Source organism: Meleagris gallopavo, chromosome 1, assembly GCF_905368555.1.
Source record: "Meleagris gallopavo chromosome 1, MGAL_WU_HG_1.1, whole genome shotgun sequence".
In the NCBI taxonomy this organism is placed as follows: Eukaryota; Metazoa; Chordata; class Aves; order Galliformes; family Phasianidae; genus Meleagris; species Meleagris gallopavo.
Window position 1 is genome coordinate 111,226,559 of NC_139404.1, and position 18,128 is coordinate 111,244,686.

At 39.5% G+C, this 18,128-nt stretch overlaps 2 protein-coding genes across 10 annotated transcripts in view; one reads left to right on the top strand and one right to left on the bottom strand.

Annotated features, from left to right (window-relative positions):
• The window catches only part of SRPX (sushi repeat containing protein X-linked), a 44,621-nt gene extending 41,581 nt beyond the window's left edge, over positions 1-3,040 (top strand). For both annotated transcript variants that reach the window (XM_085210003.1, XM_085210013.1), the window contains 2 exons: positions 223-344; positions 2,502-3,040. In XM_085210003.1, coding sequence (XP_085066129.1) covers positions 223-344; positions 2,502-2,682 — 303 coding nt within the window. In that variant the 3' untranslated portion in view covers positions 2,683-3,040. The remainder of the gene's footprint in view (positions 1-222; positions 345-2,501) is intronic.
• Positions 3,041-6,777: 3,737 nt separating this feature from the next.
• SYTL5 (synaptotagmin like 5) overlaps positions 6,778-18,128 on the bottom strand; it is a 78,278-nt gene continuing 66,927 nt past the window's right edge. For all 8 annotated transcript variants that reach the window (XM_085209969.1, XM_003202999.5, XM_085209958.1 and 5 more), the window contains 4 exons: positions 16,724-16,832; positions 15,213-15,348; positions 13,210-13,418; positions 6,778-12,835 (listed from right to left, as the gene is read on the bottom strand). In XM_085209969.1, the coding sequence (XP_085066095.1) occupies positions 12,693-12,835; positions 13,210-13,418; positions 15,213-15,348; positions 16,724-16,832 (597 nt within the window). In that variant the 3' untranslated portion in view covers positions 6,778-12,692. The remainder of the gene's footprint in view (positions 12,836-13,209; positions 13,419-15,212; positions 15,349-16,723; positions 16,833-18,128) is intronic.

Consider the following 18,128-nt stretch of genomic DNA (forward strand, 5'->3'; position numbering starts at 1 on the left):
TTACTCTTCCATTGCTTGGAAAAACAAGTTGACGTACACCACTCTGTGTGGTGGTGGTGTTAGAATCCTTCATCTAATAGCCCCTGGTCTCATTTCAGCTTAAACCATCTCACTAACTTGAGAAGTTCAGATTCTGTGTGAACACTCACAGCACATGCCAAACAACCAACTGCATTCTCTCTGATGGCTAACCTATCTCTTTCCTTCTTTCAACTCTTCCAGCCAGCACAGTGTGGCTTAGACCTCCGACATGTTACTGTGGTTGAGTTGGTTGGTATCTTCCCAGCACAAATAGGAAGAATAGGTGTAAAGCTGCTGCCCCCTTCACTTGCACTGCAACTCAGGTAAAGTAAGATTTGTCTACTGTTATGTGTGCTATAGCATATATAATATATTGTTTTTGAATTCCTGCATTTTATTATCTAAATAGGCATCTTTACTGTACTGAGCTAGACACTGGATGGTAAGTAGATGTTCATGAGTAAGTTTCAGTGTTTACTCTCTTTTAACTTGCAAGAGCTAAAACAAATTGCTAGGCATTTGAGATTTATGAAATTAAAAGTGTGTTTCGTATTTAAATGTGCTATGGCTCAAGTGCTGTGTCTTCCTTGCCTCTTTGCTCTGTGAATGATGCTAATTCAGGTGAGCTCTCTGTGTATCCCTTTATCATAGAACACAGAATGGTTTGGTCTGGAAGGGACCTCAAAGCCCACCTATTCCAACCCCTGCTGTGGGCAGGGCTGCCCAGCACCAGCTCAGGCTGCCCAGGGCCCCATCCAACCTGGCTTTGAGTGCCTCCAGGGATGGAGGGATATTATGCCTTTATGTTTTTGGGTACTGTCACTGGAAAACACTGATTACAAACACATTTGTATTGTGCTGGAATTGGGCTGATGCAGTTCCAGCCACCTGCAGTCACTTGGCAAGGACAGCACCAGGCAGGATCACCAGCCCCTCATATATGCAGTGCTGCTGGATGCTGTGGTCAGGCTTGAAGGTAAACAGTGGGTGCTCTTTCAAGTCCCATGTGCAGTCCCATGTGATATGTACAGGATTTCAAAGGACAAATGACCTTAGCCTCCTCAGCCTGACAGACATTCATCAGTTTTACTGAGGTGTCTGAACTGTTTTGACTTCGTTTTGAACTGGCAGGGAGTTGGTTCTCACTTGAAAGGGAGATTTCAAGTGTCAGCACTGCCTAGGGATGGGAAGACTCCAAGAGCTAAAAGTGAAGGCCTGTTTGGTAGGGTAAGTGGTAGTAATTTAAGGAAAGAAGTCCAGGAGCATTTTAGGCAGCATCTTCTGTACTATACCTGAGAAAATGGTGTGAGCTCTAATTGGGGACAAGAAAAAATACTCTTTTTTCAGTCTTCTGACAAGTCTGAGTTTTGGTTTTTTTCTTCCCAATTCAAAAAAACAAATATTCCCCATAAAAGAAAGAGCCAGCTTCTTTTTCCTTAAAACAAAAAACAAACCTAAAAACACCACACCTTATATAATAGTTAGATTGAAGACATTTTCTTGTGGCTCTGTACAAAATAAGCTCTGGTAACACTCCTGTTCCTGCCTCATTGTGCTGCCCACCTCAACCTTCAATTTCAGAAATTGACACAATTTACAACCTGATCTCCACTTGGTGGAAGCCAGTGTTCAATTTGATTTTTGTTCTAGACTCTGATGCTACCAGAGCATGAGATAGCATTCCAGTCCAAGGAAGCACTTAATCCAAATGAAACACACCCTTAAGAATCTTGAATACAGATGCTGTCCAGCATTAGCACTCAGTAAAATAACCAGTCACAACTACCCTGGTTAAGACTTTGCCAAACTCAGAAGGATTAGCATTTGCAGAGGGTAAGCATTTTCCTTAAGATTCCTTAAGAAACCACAGTCCTTATCTCCCTTATCACCACAACTTAGCTCCAAAAATTATTTTAGTTTCAAAGCAATAGCCAAGCTCTCTAACTGCAACAACACCTAGAGTACTGAGTGGCACAAGACTATAGGGTAGTGAAAGGCACAGGAAGGTTAGTTCTTATGTTTCACAACCTTATTGCCATTCAGTGCCCGACAGACCTTCCTGTGCTGACCTCATTCCTTCACAGATGCCTTTCCCCACAGCAGTGGCATTGACTGTCTGCATGACTGAGGAGCTTAAATGACTCATTTTTACCACTGTGAAGGAAAGGGATCTGGCCTGATTAGTGCTGGCTTTTGATTTCCTAACTTGGAGCTACCAACAGGTAAATCAGTTACTATCAGAAAGAAACAAAAACTGACTTAAGTCATTTTGTTCTGCTTTTTCTCATCATGGTTTTGTACTACATGGCAGCAAAGAAACAGAATTGTCTACCTGTAACTCTTTAGCTCCATCACCATCATAGAATCATACCACAGAATTATAGAATGGTTTGGGTTGTTTGTTTTTTTTGTTAAAATCAATATCTGTATCTGATATTGAAAATACTCTTTTGTCTTGTTTCATTTTGCTCTTTGGATAGGCTGTTGCTGAGGATTCCCCATTATAATTTCAACATTGTGGTGATGGACAAGCATGGAATGGACAAGGAACGCTACCCATTCCCGGCAACACCAGCTGAGCTCTTTGCACTTATTGACAATTTTCCCTTGAGAAAAGAAGAGATGAAACTGCAAGCAGAAATCGGCCAGTCATGTCCTTAATTCAGAATTACAGGGCCAGCATTTTGCCAGTGAATTTTTTATTTTCTACCCAGATAATTCTTCCCTCGGTGCTACAGAAAGCATGGCTTTTTAATCACTGATGTACAGAGTTGTTGTGTGTATCATTATGTCTGTGTAGCTGCTCTGCATGGGCGTATGCATGATGCTTTTTTGTACTTTCAAAGAGTATCTTTAGAGAAATGTGTACGTAGGATTACTACCCAATAGAACTTCTTGTACAGACATCAAAGAATTGAGGTACGTCTCCTGGGGTTTATTTTGGATTTTTCATTCAGTGTAAAATTCTTTCTTCCGTTTTATAAGTCTTTTATTAATAAAATATTGTTTTGCAAAGAAATAGTGCTCTAAAAGTCCTCTTAGCTATACTGTTTAGTGATTAACGTAGAAGTTGGATCAAAATACCTTTCTATCAACAATTTAAATCAGAGGTCAATGTCTGTGCTACGAGTGCACAGCAACCCAGCTTTCAACAGAAAGCTGAAAAAGACCTCTAAGACCATCTATCTAGTCTAGCCATCACTAAACATATCCCTCAGTGCCACATCCACATGGCTCTTGAGCACCTCCAGGGATGGTGACTCCACACAGCCTGTGCCACTGTCCCTCTGCTCCTCCTGAGAAGTTCTCCCTAATACCCATCCAGAACCTCTCCTGGCACAACTTGAGGCCATTCCCTCTCATCCTATCGCTGTGACCTGGAAGAAGAGGCTGACCCCCTCCTCACCACATCCTCCTTTCAGGTGGCTGTAAAGAGCGATAAGGTCTCCCCTGAGCATCCTCTTCTCCAGACCAAACTATCCCAGTTCCCTCAGCCACTCCCCATAAGACTTGTATCTTATGTCAGATCCATTATAATAAGGTCCATCACAGACACAAAGCACAAGCCAAAGGTGACACAAGTAACTGCTTCCAGCAGAACCAGGAGAAAACAGCTCATGGCAGGTGTACAGGAGTCATTGCCAGGAGGAATTTGATAACAGAACAGTGAGCAATATAGAAAATGGGTGATAATTACTAAAGGCCATATGCTCGATAGAAAGACACGCTCTTACCTTGTGTTTCATGTCCAGTGAGTTGGAGTAATAGATTCTTTTCCCTTTTCATCCCAGAGATAGCTCAGGCTGCTGGTCTGATGGCAGTGGAACATTCCCCACAGGGAAATTTCATTAAGGATTCATTATCTCCAGATCTGTGAAAATAGTTCTTTGCAACTCATTATTTAACAATAACAAAAAAAAAAAAAAATCACTAATGAAAAGTGTTAGGAGGCAATAAAAAAAAAGATACAGTTCTCCAGTGTTTTTTTGAAATCCACAATCTTGCATATCCTCTGCAAAGAATCTATACTGTGCATGAAGAATACAAACCCTAAAGGAGAGAAAAGTGTTGAAAAATATGAGTTACAGCTTCAGACATTTGCTTAAAGTGTCAGGTGGGTAATCCCTCACAACTGAACAGCATTTCAGTGTCTGTGCTGCTCATTCAAAGCATGGCCCTTTTTGATTCAGATAAATGCTTGTTTAACTGTAAAGCAAAGTGTTCATTTTGACAGTTGCTAGCAAAAGCTAACAGAATACTCAAGTGCAGGAGCACTGAAGTGAGTGGAGAAGATGGGCAGTTTCTGAAATGGTGAGGAGCCTTACCAAACACCCAAGAGGAGGCATGGAAGCATGGCACAGCCAAGGTAAAAACCGACCTCAGAGCTGATGCCAAAGGCAAAGAAGATTCAGATGCACGCTGCCAGGGGGTACTGCCAGGTTTTTGAGGATGGGCACTTGGAGGAGCAGGAAGCCTTCCTTTGAATGAGCTGTCCAAGTGTTTCTAAGATGCAAGGACTGTTTGGGTGACCAAATCACAGAAATAAACAGCATTTCTGTTCCAAACCTACCCAGACCAGAAAGTCATCCTTGATCAACTATAAAAGGAGCAAGGTGGGTAAGAACCAACATGCTTATGGATACAGCTGTTTCCTTTCTTGTTTGAAGAACACTGGTGGTTGCAGAAACTAAGACACAGCATGCCAAATCACTTCATGCCTTAAGTGGCACCTGCAGAACAGCCAGCCCGAGGACACATTTATGTACATTTATATGCATAACATGAATGCACAGGTGGCCAGGTCATTTCACCAGCCCTTTTACTCAGTCAAAAAGCACATCAACGATTTCCAATGATTTTTTTCAAACTAATAATAAATAAATACAGGAGTCTACTGGGTCTGATTGTTCTATTTCTGCAGCTCCAATCTGTTGGTGCAGAATCGGTGCATGCAGCCATCTTTCATGTCTGGGTGAATAAGAGTGGGGCTTGATGATTGCTGCAGCCAGAAAAGTGATTGCAATCACCAGTCCTCTACAGGAAATTGAATTAAGTGGAAGGAAGTGCATGAGTGATTGGATTACCAGTTATAGTTCTACATAGAACATCTGCTAAAGTCCTGTGATTAGCAAAAGCTGCTCTTGATTAAATACACAGGCTTTCTGGCATTTTCTGTGCAACATTTTTGTGGGGAGGAATGGGAGACTGACAAACCCCACGTGCCATCTCTGACCTGGAGTCAGATCACCACGCAGGTATGGACTACAGGTATGAGGCAGATTTGCCTTTTGGAGAAGAATGAATGAGAGACTTAGTACTACTGGCTTTAGCCCAGCATTTGTATGTCCAAATACATTCTAAATATTCAAATATATTCCAGTAGGCTTTGGTTCTAGAAAAAAATCATGTTGTGTAAGCAAGGTGCGGTACCTACACCATTCCACTTTTTAAAAATAAAAAGTGATTAAAAAATGTTTCAGATAGAATTTACCTTACCTCCCTCACAATCGTGCAGGCTGGACTCTTCCTTTGACTTCCATCATGGCTCTTCTTGGCATAGCTGCTAATCCTACCAACCACTGCTGTCAAATTGCAAATCCTATTAAAAGCACAAATTGGGTGGAGAGGATTAGAGGCAGCACAACCAAGGAGCACAACCCGCAGTAAGTCTCCTTTCCTCTCCTGCTCCAGAACTGCCAGATCACTCTGGGCACCCAGCCAGGGGCTGGAGGCATCTGCATCAGTCTGGAGATAACGTCTTGGTTTTGAATGTGATTTCAACAAGCAAAAAGCTTCCATCATTTTAAAACAGAAAATTATTCATGTTTCTACCATGTGACATCTTTCGCAACAAGACTGCTGCGGTTTCTCAGGAGCCCCAAACAATCCTCTGCATGGCCTATAGGTTTCCCCCAAACCTACACAAGAATCTACATGTTTAATGAGAACACTCCCTGCCATCACACACCTCACAATCACTTCCATCTGCAGGGGGAGAGACAAAAGTTGCACGTCCCATTTTTTTGAAGTTCAGATCATCCCTTCTAGGAAAACCTCACAGCTCTGATGGCAGCGCTCCTGACCCTGGCAGCTCCGTGCTGAATGACTGCAGTGTGGTGTTTTGTCACAGCTCAGTACTTACCTAAGAGCCTGAGTCAGACTGCATAACATAATTAATGACAACAAAGGGTACAAGGTAACAAACCTGGGAAACGGGTACACTCAGAGGATGTGAAGAGACCTCAGCGCTGAGTGGTTAAGTTGAAGTGAGCATGACTCAGTTCCAAATATGAGTTGGACAGAATAATCCAAGGGGTTTTGTGCCTTTTATCTTACGAAATCCAGACCATTAATTACAGAGAAGTTGTGTTTTGAACGTACCTGGCTTTTACAGTCGGGCAGCACCTTGAACTAGGGGGTCAGGGAAGAGATTTGGAGACAGAGGGGAGGAACTGAATGCACAGTGTTAAGGCACAGACAAAATAACCCTCTAGCAGAGGAGAAAAGAACAGTGCATTTCCTAGTTTCTTAGATACAAAATTGGTGTAATGCATATGAAACAAAAATAAGTATTAAAAATATGTAAGCGTAGAACTGAAGACAAAAACAGAGAGAAAGATTATCAGTGCAGTCCTCTAGTATTACTTCATTTATAGGCAGTGAATAATGAGTTTGCCTCACAGAGATAACTGGATATCCCGAAAAGACATTTTAATAGTTCACTATAATGCATTTTTGAAGAGACAGGGACACGGCAACGTTCCATAATTTTAATTTTAAAAGACAGAACAATACTCTTAACAACTGCTGCAAATGTATTACCAGCCACTTTTGTCCACAAAACTGAACATACAGTGCACAGTAAAAAAATGTTCTGGGCAGGAAATGCTTCGTCTAAACTTGGACAGAACTTAACATACTGCAATGCCAGTTACTGCTACTACTGTTAATATCCAGCAGAATAACCAAACAAACAGCGTGCGACAGATTTTTAATCAGAACAAAGGTGGCAAGAGGGGTATGTAGCATTCTCAATTCACTACATCGAAGGACTACATTTGGCTTTAAGCAAACCCCAGCAATTACAGCAACCCTCAAAAATACACAGCCAGCTCTCATGAGCAGTAGTGCAAAGCTGTAGGTAGGTTGTTGCCACAGAGTAGAATTGTTGAAATAGCGATCCTACAAAAAGGGCTGTGATGCAGCAAGGATGAGTCTCAAAAGCAACCTAAGGAACACCTATAAAAGCAAGTTTGAGATTCCCTTTCCAGTGTCAATATACACAGTATAATTAACACTGTCTTATTATCACTTATCAAACAGCACCTGCAAACATGCAATCACCAGGCAGGAAATTCACAGGACGTAGTGGTAAGGCTCTACAAGCATGATTCTCAGTGCCTCATACTGAGTTAAGGTAAGAAACATCTCTGCAAATAAAAGCCTGCATCCAATTTTGGATTTAATCACGTTCCTACCATCATTTCTCTTAAGGTCCTCTAACGTTCATATTTCTACATGTAAAAATAAATAAATAATAACCACCTTCAAAAACTGTTTCAAAAGAAAAAAATAAAGAGTTTACAAAGTGCACATACCATCTCTCAAGAGAGTTATTTCTGTCATTGTTGAAAATCAATACTGTATGTTAGGAAAGGGCAATTTCAGTTTTTACCTCACCTAGCCACCGTAAGCTATTCCTTAACTACTGCACACTGCCTCCTTCTGGGTACCAGAGATTAATGTTGAAGTGGAACATGGGGTCCTGGTTGGACAAACTCGACAAAAACTTGAACAGTTTCCTGGTGAGGGGCTGCTGAACTGAAGGGAAGGATGGAGGGAAGAGATCCTGCAATGCTTCAGATATAATCCTTACTGTCCTGTGTGAAACAACAGACTAGACAGTTATGGAAACAAGATTCAGTCTGTATTTTCATTGACCCTAGAGCAAATCAAAAGCTTTATGTGCCTGAAGTTGGCCAATGTGCACACCCCTCGTAAAGCCAGAATAATGCCAGCCTCTAAGCATCCCTCATGTTATCCCATCAGTTAGCACCAGTGGATGCTCAATGGTTGCTCTGCTGCTGCAATTTAGTTCACATTTTGCAGAATACAACTTTGTCTACTTGTACATCACAGGGCCTAACCAGGAGGGAAAAGAAAAATCAAGCACAATACTTCAAAATGCTTATTTCCCATCTCTGGAGGTATTGAAGAGACACGAATGTGGCACAAAGGGACATGGTTTAGTGATAGGACTCAGCAGATTCGGCTAATGGTTGGACAATCTTTGAAGGTCTTTTTCAACCTCCACGATTCTATGATTTCTTTTATGCTACCCTAGCAAAATCTCTATTGGAGGAGACAAAGAACATTAAGTTTCCAGTCTAATGCACTGTGATAAAGCATACTCACCATCCCATTGCCTTCTCTCATAAACCAACTGCCGAGCATCCAGCTGGGAGAGAGATGTCAAAATGTGTTATCTAAAAGGCATTTAAGATAGGCAATGGCACTTGGATTAGCACAGGAAGACAGTAATGTGACGGAGATGGAGAAGAAAGAGAGGCCATCTGAACTGGTCTTAGCATCTAAACATGCAAGATCACTGACTTTTAGAAGCCTCAAGTCCTCACGTAACTAATAAGTTGAACAGAGAAACATCCAGAGAACAGGTCTGGACAATCAAGTCTGTTGGCAGGGCTTGGACAGCCCTCAGCATCAGCTCTTCCTGACAGATACTGGCAATAACCACACTATCTAGGGATGTATTTACTGTCTTCACATGAAATTTTACAGCCCAAGTTGTACTTTTATTTTGCCTTAATGGGTCAAATTATGCCATCAGAATCAAGGGGGGAAAGACAGTGATGAAAGTCTTGTATTTACACCACTAGTAGAATCATGTCTCGTATCTACAAAAAACACTGTAGTGAAAATCTCTTCTCCACTGAAGTATCTTTAGTTATTCAAGTCTGCATGGAGAAATATTTTTAAAACATCAGCTCTCCTGTGTTTGATTAATCAAGGTAGGAGTTAGTGAATCAGGTTAAAACTGACTCTGTTTTCCTAAAGTTGGTTTCAGTTATACCATTCATGCACCTCTATATCACAAACATTTATACATACAGAATGCTTTAGCCTGGCTCCTGGCTTTCTCTATTTCTGCTCAGCCTAGTAAAGCACGGTACGTGATGACACACAGTCATAGGCTATTTGCTCCAATATCTCAGAAACAAGAAATCACATCTGCAGTTAATCATCTCGTGCTTTTTCCAAACCATAAATTATTTTTGCAAAGGAAGAGAAAGAGGATATAACAGCGATAATTAAATGTGACATTTTCCACAAATAAATGCTTTCTACAAACCTGTCGATAACATCATAGAACAGCCAAATTGTTCCAATGTCTCTACTGATGACTGTCTCTGAGGCTCGTTTGAGACAGAGCATGATATGCCCTGTATGTTACCATAATGCACAATCACCACTGCTAACCTAGGAGGTAATTTCACTGCACTACTCCAAATCCCATCAATGGCCAACAACACTCTCTGCCTTGGCTGAATTAAATTCCCACTTGAAATTGTTCCCTTCATACACTGAACTGCAGTTGACACCTAGAGACTATTTATAGCCTGGCCTATGTTTTCAGATGCAGGCTCAGAGTAAAATTTTGTCCCTTCCAAAAGCTATAGGAGACGTGATGCTTTCCAGATGAGTCTATTTATCTCATACTCTAACACAGGCCCTAAAAATGGGAGGGAAGTTGGTAGAAGCTGAAGTAGTAAAACACAGACTTCCATTCAAAACAAGACTAGATTTAGATACAATGCTAACACTTACTTAGAAAATACCATTATACCTTAGAAAATTATATAAATGTTTACACTCTATCTTCTGCTCCATGTTAAGTAAAAGATTTAGCTCAGTTTCCAATTATTTTAGGGTTTTCAATTTGGTAAGAGAAAAAGATTTCAATTTTGGGGTCCATCTCGGTAGATTTTTTGTGTCACTGTTTTCCTATTTCCGACACCAAAATGAAACAGAAACAACCCCATCAGTCTGCCCACTGTTCCCCACTAACCCTACCTGCAATTTTACCTTGAAGAATCCTTAGATTTAACAAGATTTATCTTCTTAAGCCAACTTCCAGCAAGTGAAAAATCAAATTTGTGCTCCCACATCAGCTGGCTTGTGGAGCAGTAAATAGAAGGCTGTTCTGGTACCAAAGGTAAGGTTTTACTTCCCTTTGAGGATGCAGATACAAAAAAAAAAAATCTAATTTTGAAAAAAAGACTATAATGATAAAAGGAAGATCATAAAATGTGTGTGCTTGATATTTGTGCTCTACTTTATCAGCTGCATAAGATGAAAAGCAGATTAAACCTGAACTGAGCTTGCTTCACTGCCCAGTTTGAGCAGGACTGCAGAAGGAAATAAAGAATAGCTGAAGAAGGAAAATGAAGCTGGTTTTCTTGAACAAGCTTCAAGAAAACATCGACATTTGATTCAACATGGAACTCTTAAAATGCAAACTCCATTTTTAAAGATGACTCAGTAATTTCTGAAAACTAGGGGTCTCAAACTGAGAAAAGGCATTACTTCCAATGACTGCTTAAATTCACATCAGAATTTTAATAGAAAATACATATCATTAAACAGATTGGTTTTTATTAAAACTGAGATTCTATTTTTAACAAAAATATATAAAACCAAATTCAAATAAAATATGTATTTTTCAAGACTGCTTGCAAGCTGCCCTGCAGTTTCAAGCCCCTCAAAACCAGTATAATTTTTCTGGGGGGGTGGGAAGATGAAGCAGCAAGAAGGAATGGACGTGAATGGAATGGAAGTAGAAGTTAAGGTTTTGGATTTACCCCAAAAAAACACTTAGGTGACTAACACCAGGACTGTTACAGATGAAAAAATTTTAACCTACACTCAACTATCAGTTTTCTACTCAGTTCAATCTAGATTTCCTACAACTTTTACTCTGCGAGGAACAGCATTTCCTTCTCTTTCACCAATTAGATTTTATGGCCTTCTTCACAGAAATCTTTGAATACTGCTGCTTTGACCTGCAGGGAAAGATACATCTCTGGAAGCCTTTTTTCCCCCTAGATACTTTATGTAAGGATTATGTTTCACAATATTTGAATTTGTTTCCTTACTACTAATATGATACTGCTTCCAAAATAAGGTATTTGGGGAAAAATACATAAGAAATGTACTTATAGATTGATTACAAATAGTTCAAATAGTAAGCAGTGATCCAATTCTGAGAGATTCAAATTAAATGTTGTTCATTCAGCTTACTTGTCTTCCTCTGTTTCACACCCTGAGCAATAACAAGCCATGCAATTATATTAATATCCAATCTTGCAAACAGACATTTTCTGTCCTTGGAAAAGATTATAATTCTATCTTATTATGTTACTACTACTGTTTGCAATGCTGTGGTAGCCCACAATGATACAAAACAGCATCTCTTCACATACAACCTTGCAAGTCCCCGAAGCAAGGAAGATCTAAGCAGTTATAAAGATCACTTTAGGAAACCAAATGGCAAACGCTTGTGGTTAGTAAGACTAATGACTGAATCAGCTAAAATCCACTCTTATTAAATCTACTGCTAACTTATGGAGGACAGTTGAGGAGAAAAATCCAGCTCTGTTTAATAAGTGACATGCATGGGCAAACTTGAATAGGATCCCATTCTGAAAAAATTCCACAGTTGTGCAAAGCATTCTGGAACATGCATTAATCCTGTTACTTTACTACACACCCTGCTGAGCCAAGATCTTAGCTCTGCCCCACACCAGAATGTATCTCAACTCACTGACTCATCAAGTGGGACAGGCATGTAATTCCTTCTGTTCAATGACACTGAAAGATCTTAGATAGAGCTGTCAACTGAAATGAAAAATGTGGTAATACCACACAGTTCTGGAAATTATTTAGGATTTGTTGTAATTTATTTTCATTAGAGATTCTTTGATCACACTGAGCCAAGTCTACCTCTTATATGCACTAATGGTGCACTAAATAACCAAGAGAACGCCTGAACACTGGCACTTCATACTCCTTCATCTGCTGACTATTTCCATTGTGCAGCTGGCCAGTGAATTGCCCTTGGTGAGCTACTTGGTTCCATGCCTGCCATCTCGCACAGTGCACAGCCCAATGAGCAAACATAAAAAATTAATGTTAGTCTTCTGAACATTATGGCTTCTTGTCTTTCAAATAACAAAGCACAGATTCATTTGGAATCTGAATCACTCTTGTCTTCTAGGCCATCTTTGACCCAAAAGGAGATATGTAAAACACACTTTACATCCATGGCTACTCAGAGAATTTGCTCACTCCATGTCCCCTGCCAGCAATGTCCATCAGCTATACACCACCAGCCACCACAAGGGACAAAGAAAGCCAGTCCAGTCTCTGTAGGAGGTCACATTCTCACAGGTTTCAGGAGAAACATAATCTGTTCAAGAAGTCTGAGTTAAAAATGAGTGCATGAAAGTGCAGAATGCATTAAAATTTCACATAAAGCCTTAATATCCAAGGCAAAGAGTACAACCCTTACCCATTTTCAAATGGGCAAAGTGACAAGAGCTGAACACAACTGAAATAAGGAGTTGTGCTACCCCTCAGTAGTAGAGAGTCTTTCAGAGTCTACGTTTTCCCATGCTGGATCTCAACATTAATATCCCCTCCACAGAAGTTCCAGGACTGTCAATCATCTTCTGCCAGAGAAGCTGCTCTTCTCCTTGAGAGTCCATCCAGTCAACCTCCTTGCCATTACTTATGCCTGGAAATTGCAAAAACATTACACATTTTTGCACTATTAGTAAGCAGTTACTTAATATCACTGTTCATTCACTCCAACAGCCTCCAGAAAGATGACAAGCACTTTACACTACTGCCCGTGTAGGGAGCTGCTTCTGGATAGCACCAGTTTGAAGTGCAACTGGGCTCCACGTTTTTGTGTCTCAGCCAATGAAGGAAAGAACTAAATCATCAGTGGATGACATGTTGCCTCCTCTCCCCTTCCAGTTTCCCAAAACTTCTTATACTTTTCATACACTCAGTAACATTTCTATACCTCATATATATGAATCACTTAGGGTAGTAAAGAAGGAGAGCAGAATAAGGAAGGCAATCATCAATAAGATGGGACCTTACCACTTCCAGTACTCAAACGAACTCCTCCCAGAAAAATATTACTGGAAAGTGACTCCTTGTCCCACACAGTCAATTCTAAGCAAACATTATGTATATCCCGTGAATTCAAGCCACTGAAAGCAAACATATGATTCCACTGGGGGTTCACATTCTTCTTTATTATGGGAGTCTTGTGTTTTGTAGCTTTGTTGTCATCTGGGAGTAGGTACCTGAGAGACAGAGAAAAGGAAAGCTGAAGATGTAGATAGGATGTCTCACAATGTTTATAAAGAATTACAATCACACACAGCTTGAATAAGGTCAGAGACTCATTTCCCACTGTAATTAAATATACATCCAAAGTGCATATGTTGGTTCCATTTTTGCACCATTTACTGCCTTTACAGTTACAATTTCAGTTATCACCATCAGAAAATGAAATTAAGCCTCCTTGTCCCATGCCTTTCATTTTTTTCTATATAAAAATAATTTTTATTTCCATGTGACTACATATAGTCATTAAAACGTTGACTAGAAGAGGAGGACGGAAGAGGTGGCTTCACAGCAGCCCTCCTAAAGCAGAAAAGAAGGTCTTCTCAAATGAAACAGAAATGACTGACAAAGAAGGAACTCCAGAAGTTTATCACCTATACCTATGTGGCCTTACTGAGAAACATCAGCACGGTGAAGTCTGAAATGCATTTCACATTTTATTTTTAGTAAAGAATTTCTTTAGTGAAACAAGCAGTGCAGATCAGACTACTGCAGTACCTCTACTGGTTCACGGCAACTTGACAGGTGACAGACAACCAGTCAATAGTGCAAGGTAAACAGAGGCCAGTTTCACCACACTGAATGATCCCTGTCAGCAAGAGCTGACACCCCTAACTAAGAATACATCACATAATCATTGGCCACACATTGCTACTGCTAATGTAAAATAACTTTGACAATATTTTCTCCCTGAGATCTGCTGCAGGCTCCAAGTTGAAACAAGCCATAATGGGATCAGTCTATTTTTCAGAAAAAGGAACTATACCAGGAAAACAGATGGCACGGAAGAACAAATGCTTATGAAGAATAGCTCAAACTTTTTCAATACAAAGTATATGAGCTAAGTAAAAGTTCAAATCAGACTGACAGATCAAGACAAATTCTCAGCAGTGAATTCCAAGGGCAGGATTTTTTTGTATGGACACTTGAAGAAACAAGACTCAAATAATCATTAGTGAACTATACATCTAAAATTTAGCAATTCTGAAAGCTACCACTGAGAGCAAAAACCAGGAAAGAAAAATGTATTAAGCTATCCATTATTTCTTTAGTTTATTGAAAATCCAGTATAACGAGACCTGCATAATGAGACATTATGCTCATTTTATTCAATTACAAGTACACCTTGTATGTAGCATTTTCTATATAGTCTGACTGTGCACCAAAAATACTGCTTACTGAATTAAAAGGTCACCTTGAACGTAATGCCTGCTATTTATTTCCATGGAAATTACAACAAAGAGTACAATAACACTATGTGATAGAGCAAATTCTCAGCTCCTCTTTTAAAAGTATTTGTTTCTATTTGCTGGAAATGTAAAGGTCACTGGTACATCAGGTATCATCTCCAGTGTATGGACCTCACTTTCCATGTTCTTACCTCCAAGAGTGATGAACGTTCCCCTACCTCTCTCTGCTGACTCAGTGGAAGTGGTTTATTCCACCAAACTTTATATTCTTTGTTCTTTAACAGTGTGCACATGAGGACAATGAATATGCTTTAATGTAGTAAGTGATATGGATTACATAGTGTTTTTTGACTAAGTCTAGATAGGCTGGTATTTAAGCACTGGGACAACTGAGACCTCTCTGTCCTTATCCAACAGCATCCTTCACCATCCCATTTCAAAGTGGCAGCTGTTTTTCAGTATTGACTTTCCACACACACTTACATAGATACACTGGGGGGAAAAAGGTGAAAGAACTATGTAGTGCAGCCATTAAATAGCAGGGCAGAAAAAGCTACTGACCCTTTCACAAACGTGTCTGATGTGCCTCCTGATTTCACTGCTGTTAAATTCTTAGCTTCTTTGATGACGACTTCCAATACACCTCCAGAGGGCGGGTGATTCTCTCCCTTTTTTCCTTTCTTAAAGCTCTTCTTTCCTACACACACGAAAGAGTTGCAATATTGTCATCAGCAGAAATCATACACTACAAAACTGATTTGGAAACTTAAATTCTCATGGCTGGATTCTTTTACTCACTTCCTTCAATGGGATTAAAGGATTTCTTATAGAAATCTTATAGATTCTGATTCTCTAAGGGTATAGAAACTGAAAAGGCAGGGGCAGGGTGTTTATGTGAGGGGAGCCTTCATGAATGTAATTATTTGTGGATTACTATGCTGAACAGAAGGACCTTCATGTGCCACAATTCCAATCCTCCTTTCAGAATCCAATTCCACCACTGACTTTACGGAAGCCAAACATCACAAACAAAGAAAAAAAAAATCTGTCCTAAAGTTTAAAATGCATTAATATACTGTGTGCATTCCTCTTGTAAGGATACAGGGTTCCTCACAGACAGTGAGGAAGGACTTGTGCTCGCTGACACACTACAGCATTTAAACAGCTACATGAGGACACACGTTACTTGCTTCTGCTGTGGATTTTAAGGTATGTATCAGGATGGATCATTTACACTGATTAGGACTGGAAACATAAGGAAAAGAAGAATAGGAATGATGTTAAACTGTTACTAATTAAAAAAAATGCAAACAGTACATCTACACTGCAGCAATTAGCTTTCAGAGAGAAAACCCTGGCATTACTGAAAACAGAGGGAATGTTATTTGTCAAGAAAAAAAAAATAAAAAAATTAATATGTCTATTAATTAATATGTCTAATTAATATGTCTAATGCTATACAGCAGCACTGTCACTAAGAAAGAGACCATGTATTCTCAGGTGCAATCTAGTGGGTTTTGTCTCTTCAGAAAATTATCCCTCACTCATTACTAATAAAAGTAATGATTTACCCTAAACCATTAAAACAACATTTTACAAGATTGAATTACTGGTGTAATGCAGCAAAACTGAACAAAGGTAAACTTAAAATGATATAGGCAAGCTTCTGGCCAATTAAGCAAGAACTAAGGGAAGTCTACTACTCTGATCTGCTATAACACTATTCCACAACTTGTTGAACAAAGAACACAAGGACTACAGTTCAGAAGATTTATGTGTATGTGGCTGTCACTGGTCACTGGTTCAATGACTTAGCCTTTTCTAACTAGGACATAGCCACACATCAACACTTTACTGTGCACACTCCTCTTTCTCTTCCCTCTCCTTACGTCCAATGTTACACAAAAGGACAGAGGAGAAACTTACTTATGGTTCACAATGTACACAGATAAAGACAACTAATATATTCAAGCCTAATTTAAATTTTCACTAATTTCATGTCTTCGTACTAGCTGGGGATTTTCAATACTCAGAGGGATGTTACTGTAAACTGTGAATGATGATTGTTTTACCTTGAAAGTGCCCTAGAGGAAGCATCAAGTTTATCTCTGGGGGAATGTAACGTAAAACAACTGTCAGTTCTCCTTTATACTGAAGCCCAACATCTGTTGCAACCTCCACCTGAAAGCAAAAATAAATAAATGAATAGCCCCAAACATAAATCCAGCTAAAGCTAATCACTCACTTTTGCTGTTTGATTTTAACTTTGTTGTACCGATAGCGCTTGAACTGCTTCTTGAACAAATCAAGGTCACATGGCAGTAGACCCCATAGAGTGAACATACACAGGACAGAGAGATATCTAGCATGAATGAGTGAAACAAACAAAGAGAAAACTCAAACTCATCTACAGGGACATAATCTGCTAATTTAAGATGACATTCTCTTGCCCTTACTTATCCCAACGAGATTTTTAATCCATAATAGATTTCATGCATTTTACAAGAGTCGTTCTTGAGTTCACTGCTGGAACAGAAGTGTGGGGAACCATGGCAGGGGAAGAGAACAGAGTGCAGCTCTCCAACAGAAAAGTCTGAAAACTAAGGTTATCCCCAGCGTCCTTTTTCCACTCAGACATTATTTCTGCATCTTTTTATTTTAAAACATTTGATCTTGCCTAAGAAGAGCACATCCAGGACACTTTTAAAAAGCACCAAAATGGCACCAGTGTCTGATGCCAGTTGCTACAACAAAGGACAAAAAAAAAAACCTGCAGTAAATGCTGGTGTATAATTTTAACAACAAGAAATCATCATTTAAATTTAGTCAGTAAGGCAGCTCACTTAAGGTCTCAACTATGTAGGTTTTGCATCAATTCCCCATCAAGGCCATGAGGATTATTTTTCTGTTATACTGGGAGACAACTGATGGCATAAATTCTCACATCAGCAACAGTCTGCCAACCTTCCCTACATACAATGTGGCTCTAGACTCTGATTCCCTCTTTAACCACAGAACTATTTTCTGTTCCTTTTCTGATTTAATCATGCTACTCTTGAAAATAGGTGATGCTGTACTCACAGAAGATATAGGTCTTAAGGTCTCCAGCATTTTCACTAAAGCTGCTAAAAGATACACGATAAAACAAATAATACTTTGTAATAAAGCCCACAGAATATTTCATTGCCATTTCTTTCTCCATCATGCAGTTCATATGAGAGAACAGCACATAACTTGCTTGTGTGTTAACCTGTGCATTTTTTTTTTAATTTCAAAATACAATAATTTAGCTTTCAGAAAAAATATTATCTTTGCTGAACAACAATCTTAACAGCATTTTAAGTTGAGAAACATTATTTATAACAACTTAGGAGTCAGACAAGTCCAATTTGCATTTTATTTTTTTGGTAAAAAAAGAACAAATTCGAAAGTCCTTGTAATGGTTTTGGAAATAATCAGATAAGACCTTCTAGCTGG